General features: G+C 36.5%; 3 protein-coding genes across 3 annotated transcripts; 1 reads left to right on the plus strand and 2 right to left on the minus strand.

Moving 5' to 3' along the window:
• Window positions 1–751: 751 nt before the first annotated feature.
• LOC101208861 (zinc finger protein VAR3, chloroplastic) lies at window positions 752–5,746 on the minus strand. The gene is made up of 5 exons (XM_004136549.3): window positions 5,191–5,746; window positions 4,945–5,062; window positions 3,027–3,301; window positions 2,768–2,866; window positions 752–2,667 (listed from the first exon to the last, which is right to left on the minus strand). The coding sequence occupies exons 1-5, from the start codon at window positions 5,622–5,624 to the stop codon at window positions 1,050–1,052; spliced, it is 2,544 nt and encodes an 847-aa protein (XP_004136597.3). The 5' UTR covers window positions 5,625–5,746; the 3' UTR covers window positions 752–1,049.
• On the plus strand, window positions 5,626–8,235 carry LOC101209102 (pentatricopeptide repeat-containing protein At4g21065). Its single transcript, XM_031881731.1, has 3 exons — window positions 5,626–5,670; window positions 5,981–6,960; window positions 7,344–8,235. Exons 1-3 carry the CDS (start codon window positions 5,626–5,628, stop codon window positions 8,182–8,184), a joined length of 1,866 nt encoding a protein of 621 aa, XP_031737591.1. The 3' UTR covers window positions 8,185–8,235.
• Window positions 8,236–8,706: 471 nt separating this feature from the next.
• On the minus strand, window positions 8,707–9,254 carry LOC105434988. Its single transcript, XM_011653832.2, has one exon. The coding sequence runs from the start codon at window positions 9,163–9,165 to the stop codon at window positions 8,896–8,898; it is 270 nt and encodes an 89-aa protein (XP_011652134.1). The 5' UTR covers window positions 9,166–9,254; the 3' UTR covers window positions 8,707–8,895.
• Window positions 9,255–10,051: the final 797 nt, after the last annotated feature.

A 10,051-nucleotide genomic window follows, 5' to 3' on the forward strand; every position in this document is an offset into this window, starting at 1 on the left:
TAAGTTTATATGCACTTCCACCAACTAACTTTAGGTTGCTGAAGTTGATATTTAAAATTATAAATATATATATATATATATATATATTAATGAGAATTTGTAAAAATGGACAAACTATTTAGCAATTTTTTTTTTTTTTTAAAAAAAACCCGTTAATGAACTTTAGAAATTTTTTATTTAATTAAAATGCAATTTGGTATTCATCCAATGCCCTCAAATAACCAAATATTAGTTCATATAGGTTTATATGGATTTGAATCCTTCAAAGTCGATTAAGTGAAATTGATTAAAGAATAATAACAATTCATGCAATAAAATTATTGAATTGGATACATCAACTTACGCTTTTAAGTAAATTAATGAAAAAAAAAAAAATTCACCGTCAATATATTTTTTTAAATTTTAAGAAAAAGCTTAACACTTATTAAAAAGTACAAAAATAAATAAATAAATAAATAGATAAATAAAAATATCCTCAGAACTCAAAGGTACCAAAACAAAAATGATATATTAAACATTTTTATTTTAATAATTATTTGGAGAGTAAAATCTCTCTTTCCTTATCATCACTTTTGCTACTATTTTCTCAATTAATTTTTAGGTAGATATCACTTTGAATAGAGAACCCATAATCTTATAATTAGTTATTGAGATTGTTTTTTTTTTCACTAGGTTATTTTCCTGATTCTATTACATCTTTAAATTCATTTTTTCATCTTCCATACAACCAAGATACATATACAAAAATCCATAAGACCCAGAAAAAACTACTAATAATCCAAAGTGATCACATTTGCCACAAGATTTGTCTACAAATTGAAAGAAACCTAATGTGACATTTTATTCACAACTATAACATCACAGTCATCGATTATATTGTTTAAATATTATTGAATTCAATTCAATTTAATCAATACTGTAGTGAAATCAAAGATTTTAAATTATGAAACCCATATTTGAAGTTGCTTTCTATTTCACGATATAGAATAAACCAACACCAATACTCTCTTGGTTCTTGAAAGAAGATAAATACCTTAGGGTGTTCTTAATTAACTGTCATCATTCTCTCTCTTTGGTGGGTCTGAACTGACAATGGGCAGATTTCTTCTGTATTGAGGCGATGTCAACCTTCTTTCCAATGGTGTTTTTCTCTTGCTGACTACGAACCTGTTGACACCTTGGCGCATCGGCATGATTGATGGAAAATCTTCATCAGGAATCTGACTTAGTTCGGAGATGTCCTTGATCTGAGCAACACGACGGAACCATCTCTGTGCTTTAGCTTCCTCTGACATGTCCAATGGATCTGGTTCGGTAACCGCTGAACCCTCCAAACTCTTTCCACTCCATTTCTCTCTTATGTTCTGCACCTCGGATGCTGCGGATGGATTTCCTGCTGCACTGGCGTTGTGATTAGACTCTTTTTTAACGTAATCATTACTTGAAGCTTCACTGTTCCAACTTGAACTTCCTGTACGAAGTTCTGAGTTGAACCTGCTTGTTTGAGTTTCTTGATTATCAGCCTGTTGAGCGTTATTTCCATCATCGATTCCAATTCTAGTGTTGTTCGACTGTGCTTCAGTTGCTTTACTGTTTGAGTAATCTGAAGAGGGCTTATCTTTCTTAGCGAAGTAGTCTGGTGGAAAAGGAACAAAGGGGACAAAGTTAGAACTGCCAGATTGCTCCGTAGCTGCATGTCTCTTATACGCTGGAGACGTTAAAGACCGGTCCTTCTTTTTACTAACTACAAATCTATTTTCTCCCTTGCGTATTGGCATAATCTCAGGGAAGTCTTCATCAGAAATTGCACTAGGAAGATCTGTCACATCGTGCAGTTCCGCAACCCTTTTAAACCATCTCTCAGATTTTTCAGCATCTTCCTTCCCTTCAATGATTTTCTCAGTCTCATTCCGAGGTGGAGTACCTCCTACTTCCTTCATTTCATTGCTCTGAGAAGCACTGCCTGTCCACTCGTTGGAGCCCGATGAAAGGGATTTGTTATTATCAGTACCAACTACCTTACTCTCCATGGTTGAATTTGTAGGCTTTTTCGCAAACATATCTGAAGGTAATGGAACAAATGGAACATAATTGGAATTGCTTCCTTTCAAGGATTCATACTGCAAAGAACCTGAACCGGATGACGAAGTATAATTGGTACTAGTCCCTTGTTCCTTTTCAAGGTTCGTAGATTGAGAATTAGGTGACGTGCGACCAAAAATGCCATCCAAACGTTGACCAATTTTTTCTTCAAGAGAATTGTTAGCAGCAGAAAGTTCATTGCTGTTATTTTCTGGGACTCCATCGTTGCCTAAATTTCCTTTGTATTGAGCATTAGCCAACCTCCTCTCAAGAGGTGTCTTCCTCGTGCTCACAACAAATCTATTAACTCCTTTTCTCAATGGCATTATTTCGGGGAAATCTTCATCTGCTATCGAGGAGCTGGAATCTGATGTACCGTCCAGTTGAGAAATCTTGCTAAACCAACGTTGAGCTTTCTCTTCATTAGCAGCCAACTTACTATCAATGTCAACCTTAGTTGCACGACTTCCATTGTCATTCCCTGAAGCAAAATTCTCGTTGATGTTACTGATGGATGGAGCCCCTGGCCTTTTGCAATCACACCTTAAGCACAACGTATTCCTCCCATAATTGAAAAAATCACATCTGCCAAAGCAATCAGAATATAAGGTTTCATTTAGTCATTCAAAACAAAGGGAAACAGAAAAACATATCAAGTTTGAGATAATAAAGAATCACTCCATACTGAGGGCATTCCCATTCTCCACCATTCAGCTGTCGCTTTGGTCGTGCTTCGTCACATTCGAGGCATTTCACATTTCTTGCAAAGTTCATAAAACTACATCTGCACTCATAAATATCCAAAACAAGGTTACATCAGTAGAGGCAATGACATATTATACACGCTTAACCAGTATATGCGCATATCATTTGAAGATACAACCTTAGCAGTGTAAAATGAAGTAGTCTTCATAAATTACTATCACAAACAAATAAATGTCTACCTCGGACAAACCCAGTCGCCTCTTTTCATTTCAATTTTTGGCCCATAAGGCCCTCGTGGTCGCCCATATTTGTCAGGAAACTGATTGGCCGTCTGAAGATTTGGATCTAGATTACTAAAACCAAGCTGGCATATTTCACGTAACAAATTCCTCACAGATGATTCTACCAGATCTCTACCGTACAGATTACTTTCTGAAGAAACAGTTGGGTTCCTTGCATAGCTCAAGATAAATTTGAATAAATCAATTATGTGTGCCTTATCGTGATCCAAAACCTACCAATGGTCATAGCACAAGGAGAATATTGTAAATTGTTGAGACCCACAACATGAAATTAGAGCTGGAATAAATTAAGTACAAATTAAAATAGCAATTCTTCAAGAAGAAATAATTAATCTATTGACAAAATTTAACCTGTACAAAGTTGCACATTTTAGAAGTCGAAAAACAAACTAATTATAGGATACAATGGATGTGACACTTGAAAATAATAAAAATAAAAGGCACAAACCATATTCTTTTACAGTTTTACATGGTAAAAAATTTTTTTTACCATGGGAAGGTATCATTATTCTCTACCCCAAAGAATTCAATCCAGGGTGGCCATCTACCTAAGAATTAATTTCCTACGAGTTCTCTTATGTTGTAGGGTCACGCGGGTGTCCCATGAGATTAGTCGAGGTGCGCGTAAGCTGGCCCGGACAATCACGGATATAAAAAAAAAAAAAAACAAAAAGATCCTCCACCCCAAAGCCTAGGGGTTTAGAAAAGGTCCCGAGTAGATAGAGGATCCTATTCTGAATTCCTCTCCATATCTAAGAGTGTATAAGTTCAACAGATTTCTTTATACCGTCAAATTTCTGAGTGTTCACATCATGACCTTTCTTTTCAATGGTAGTTATTTGCAGTATTTAGTATTTAACTGAGTAAAGTAAAGTTACCAGTACTTAACTGAGTCAGAGTACATATTCAACTTTCTTCATCTTTCATCCTTTTTAATTCTAGTTTAAGAGAAGGGGCTCGATTGCTTTAGTCCATCTTTCGACCTTTATACAAATTTTTATCATGACCAAGAAGGAATTTGAACTTTCCACTATCTTTTGAACGATGAAGCATCATTGGTGTATTCTATATTATTATATCCATAGAGACCTAGTTGTTTCCATAAATGAGTAAGGAAATGAAATACTTGGTCATTTTATCTGATGTCTCCAAAGGATCATTAAATACTTGGTCATTGGCATGTTCCTTGCCTCAACAGACTACAGACGCATGCTCTAGTCTAGATCATAAGATGCTTTCCTGTTTATCCCAAACTCCCTCTATTATCCAATATAATAGAAGGGGTAGGAACTTCCAGCCTATCTCAATATTATAAAATAAATTAACCAAAGGAAATAGCATTACAATATTATTCTTTACTTTCAACATCTTAAACCAGAGAATAGGAATGGTTCACTTTGTATTTGTTCCAAGATTGCAGTCGGCCTTTCTCCTCTAGCATACAAACATTATAACTAAGTGTTGCCCATGATAGATAATTACATCAGTTAACATTGCGGCTAGCAATATGAGATCCCAGCATGGCTTGTAGTTGTAGCACTAGTCCATGAGCTAGGGTTGTGGTCTGGTATTTGGTGGAGCGATCGAGCATCAAGAAACCAAGTGTCCCTTAGTTTGATGTACATTGGTCACTTAGCCAATGTCAATCAACCAGGTGCTACCAAACACAAAATTGTTTTTCCTTTACCCCTCGGGATCAAAAGTGCACTCTAAAATGCTTTTGAAGAATAAACACTAAAGGCTCATTAAGACAAATGGTTTCCTCCATTAACAAGCACTAAACCCCTCAGTACGCCAACAACTGGCGGCAGTTACAGTTAATATAACGAGATATTATGAAAAATTAACAACTCACCTGAGTTTCGTCGCCTCGTAAAAACAACTTCATCTTCCTCGATGAATCGTCCCCATCCCTGAAAAAACATGGGCTCACGCTTTCCACCAACACCTCAATATCCTTCCTCGGAAGCAATCTGCCTCAATAATTAAAAGTAAAATTAGATTTTTTAGGAAAAAAAAAAAAAGGTTAAGGACCAACCATATACTTGCTTTCAACAACCCAATAGAGTAAAATTCAAAAAAAATAAAGCACAAAACGAACCCTAAGAGATGTTCTCGCTCGAGGGAAAACGCAAGGCAAGCATTGGCCGTACTCAAAAACTCAGCCGGAAGCTCCAGATCAGAGACGAGCTCAATTCCAGAAACCTGACGACCGAAGTAGCCACCGGAGATGAGGCCCCCGAGGAACTGAGACCATTCCCGCCAAGTATAAGAATCCGGAGAAAACATGCTATTGGCGGACCCTGGGTCTTCAAAACTCCCGAAGTCGTCCCCAATAGTGGAGACCTGGGAATGAACATGGCGAGAGGCTCTAATTGAGTGAAAGGAAGAGGATAAGATTCTGGCGCTGGGCTGGAGAGAAGATCGAAAGAACTTGTGGTAATGAGAAGCATGGCGGAGAAAGGAAGAACGGCGATGGTGAATGAGAGGAAGAGGACCGGAAATGAGGAGGAAGAACCTAGTGGCTCCGCCCATTATGGCGGAGATAGGTGACGAGTGTAATGGAAGCTTAAACCCTACGGTGAAGTGAAAATTGAGGAGAGCGAGTGGTTAGATAACCCTACTTTATTTGGATGGAGGTTAGCTTAGTTATAAAACTAGTCCACACCTAATTTACATTTCTCTACTAAATTTATAAAGGTTTTAATTTTATATCGTTTACTTGATTTTATATTTGATTTATTTTGGTATTCTGATCTAAAAAAAACTTTCAAATTTATAAAATAAATTAAAATATTTAATTTTTGGCAAAATTTTGGTATAGAAATTAAATATTTGGCAAATTTATTATTTTCTACAATAATAAAGCAAGAAACTCTCGTCTTCCTTAGCTGAAACAGAACTTCTCAAAGTCCCCATATTTGAAAACAGTTGAAGAACTGGAAGAAGAAGAGCGATTTGCGTTTCTGGTACAAAAATGTCCCAACATGAGAGTTCTCCGCCAGCTTCACGCTCACATTCTCACACGCCCTCTTCCCCTTTCCTCATTTGCCTTTGCACTTTCCAAAATCGTTGCTTTCTGTGCTCTTTCTCCCTTCGGCAACATCAATTATGCCCGCTCAGTTTTCGCTCAAATCCCACACCCCAACATTTTCTCTTGGAATTCTCTAATCAAGGGCTATTCCCAGATTCATACCCTCTCCAAAGAACCCATTTTTTTGTTCAAGAAGCTTACTGAAACAGGGTACCCTGTTCCCAACTCCTTCACGTTGGCTTTTGTTCTCAAAGCTTGTGCGATTGTTACAGCGTTTGGAGAGGGTTTACAGGTTCATTCCCATGTTTTAAAAGATGGGTTTGGCAGTAGTCTGTTTGTTCAAACTTCGCTGGTTAACTTTTATGGAAAATGCGAAGAGATTGGGTTTGCTAGGAAGGTGTTCGAGGAAATGCCTGTGAGAAACTTGGTGGCTTGGACTGCGATGATTAGTGGGCATGCGAGAGTTGGAGCAGTTGATGAAGCTATGGAATTGTTTAGGGAGATGCAGAAGGCTGGGATTCAACCGGATGCGATGACTCTAGTGAGTGTCGTTTCGGCTTGTGCTGTGGCGGGGGCCTTGGATATTGGCTACTGGTTGCATGCTTACATTGAGAAATATTTTGTTTTGACTGATCTCGAGCTTAGCACTGCACTTGTGGATATGTATGCTAAATGTGGATGTATTGAGAGGGCAAAGCAGGTTTTTGTTCATATGCCTGTGAAAGATACTACAGCTTGGAGCTCCATGATTATGGGCTTTGCATATCATGGACTTGCACAGGATGCTATAGACGCGTTTCAACAAATGTTGGAAACTGAGGTAACGTTCGATGATGTGTAAGTTTGTTGTAGGTTAATAAATTTTAAAAAGCATCACTTACGTTTATGAACTAATTTTTTGTCTAATAAGAGTTAACACTGATACAGCATCTTAATTAGATTAGTAAGTGATGGGTTTACATGAACAAGAGAATAGGCCTACTGAAGAAAATGAAGGAAGACAGTAAAAAAAAAATTAGTGACCAAGTAGGCTAAATCCATTCTAAATAATGTAAATCAACTTTGCAACCATAAGAGAACTCTAATTACACGTTTCTTCTTTTACAAGTTCATCTTCTCAGCGTCAGTTCTGGTTCTTGTTTGGTACAAGTTCTGGGTTTTGACAGTTATGCACATATTAAGATAAATCTTATTTTCTTGCTTTTGTCAATTATTTTCAGTGGTGGTTTTCAGGTGACGCCGGACCATGTGACTTTCCTCGCTGTTCTATCAGCATGTGCTCACGGTGGACTTGTCTCTCGAGGTCGAAGATTTTGGTCACTCATGCTTGAATTTGGCATTGAGCCATCAGTTGAGCATTATGGTTGCAAAGTTGATTTACTATGCCGATCAGGTCTTGTTGAAGAAGCTTATAGGATCACTACGACAATGAAAATCCCCCCAAATGCTGCAACTTGGCGGAGCTTGCTAATGGGTTGCAAGAAGAAAAAGCTGTTGAATCTAGGCGAGATTGTTGCCAGGTATCTTCTTGAACTAGAACCCTTAAATGCAGAGAACTTCATTATGATTTCAAATTTGTATTCTTCTCTTTCACAATGGGAGAAGATGAGTGAACTAAGAAAGGTGATGAAGGAGAAATGCATTAAGCCGGTACCGGGTTGTAGCTCGATCGAAGTTGATGGTGTTGTTCATGAGTTTGTGATGGGTGACCAGTCCCATCCTGAGGTGAAAATGTTGAGAGAGTTTATGGAAGAAATGTCGATGCGAGTCCGGGATTCAGGGTATAGGCCAAGTATTTCAGATGTACTTCACAAAGTTGTGGATGAAGAGAAAGAATGCGCTTTAAGTGAGCATAGTGAGAGATTTGCAATTGCATATGGGCTACTCAAAACTAGAGCACCTATTGTGATTAGGGTAGTGAAGAATCTGAGGGTGTGTGTAGATTGCCATGAAGTGATCAAGATAATCAGTAAGTTATATGAAAGAGAAATTATTGTACGAGATCGAGTTCGATTCCATAAGTTCATAAAGGGTACTTGCTCTTGTAAGGATTTCTGGTGAATGGTGTTCTTTTATTTTCTTTCACGCATAATCTTTTTCCTTCCATTTTTAGATTATGTCCTCTCCCTGCCTCTCACATCCTCTATTATTTAAAAAAAAAGTTAAAATCTTGAAGCAGATCATACAATAAGAAATAAAACTAGAAAAATAAACATATGGGAGTTAATATGAAATAAAACTATAAAATATAAAATTAAGAGAAACCCATAAAAAATAAACCTGGTTAAATTGCAGATTAATATTCGTAAGATTAATCAATTTAACTAATACTATGAATTTAGAGCTTAATAATCCCTAACAAAGTATTAAAACCAAACTCATTCCCATAACACCCACTTTAGATTGCCTTTGATTCGTTGGATTAGGGCAAACATGATTAATTTGAGGAGATTCTCTGCACCTCGGCATGCAGTTAAGTCCAAAGACACTGCCATCTGCCAAGAACTTCATTCTCTGAACTACTCCAAAACGACAAACAAAACTCGATCGTTTTGTTTCCTTCTTCTTCAACCACTCCACAAATAATTAATTTCAATCTCAAATATTATTCCAAAAAATCGAAACTCTTTCATTTGAATTTTTTTGTATCCGTAAAACAATTGTATTTTCTTTTTATTTATAACAATTTCAGCTATCAATTGGCATGTGTAATGGCATGCACAATTCATAAATTACACCAAAAAAGAAAACCACTAAATCAATTCAACATCATCAAAAATCCGCCGAATGAAACACATTCTCCGCATCAAAACTCCCATCCATGGCCACCGTCTTCATTCCATATGCCGTCACTAGCTCCGTTGAGTGTCCGCCGTCGTACGCCTGAAAAATCTGGTGCAAATAATGGTGGTGGTGGTGGTGGCCGTCGGAGTCGTGATCGGAGGGAGGATGGTAGTAGAGCCGTGCAGTTTGAGGACAGTGAGAGTGAAATCTCGCCGCCATTCTTACTCCTACGTCCAACAATTCAACGAATTTCCCCATCGACCGGACCTTCTCTGCTGTTGATTTTCCTTTTTGTTTTTGTGATGATGAGAGAGAAAGGGAATGGAGAAGATGAAGATCGAAGGGAGCGAAATTGGGCATTTATATAAGCCGTTGATTTTTGCGGTTTCGTTTCTCTTTCGTTTTTGTACTTCTCTTCTGCAGTTGAGGGCCTGTATTTGTCCTTATTTGCTATCTTTCCCCTGTGGATTCCGTTATTTCTATTTGTGGCCATGACTTGAGTCAAATTTGTGAAAGTAGTAAAGTTGTTGGGTTTTTTTATACGAAGAAGATGCAAAAATTATGTAAAAGCTTATAATAATTCTTTTCTTTTCTTATATAAATAAAAAAAAATTGAGAAGATTGTGAGGGAAATAGTTTAGGGACTATTTATTTTCCAATATTGAAATAGTTTTAAAACTTTTGTTTTCAAATTTAGAACGTTAAAATTTATACTAGAAGTCATGTATATGATGTACGACTTCATACATGAAATACACCTAATGAATAATATTGACATGTTAGCATATATAAATGAAGTTGTGTATCGTATCTACAATTTTACTTTATCATGTACTGAGTATATGACTTCACTGTTCTATTTTTGTATTTTTTTTCCTTTATTAATAATAATTATTAAATATCTATGATTTGAATGCATGTGTCTGGATATGTATTTGGATTACTAATATGTATATATAACCTGTAACTAAATGATTATTTAATGAAACGGAAGAAAACAAGTAATACTAGATTAACAATATTAATTAATTTTTTTAATAATAAATAATTTTATATAGCTAAGATAAATTATTTATTAATTAATAAGACTTCGTTCATTTCATATGTACAAAAAGCCCATAAAGTTTTAATATTCTCGGAATAA

This window comes from Cucumis sativus, chromosome 3 (genome assembly GCF_000004075.3).
Source record: "Cucumis sativus cultivar 9930 chromosome 3, Cucumber_9930_V3, whole genome shotgun sequence".
Classification (NCBI taxonomy): Eukaryota; Viridiplantae; Streptophyta; class Magnoliopsida; order Cucurbitales; family Cucurbitaceae; genus Cucumis; species Cucumis sativus.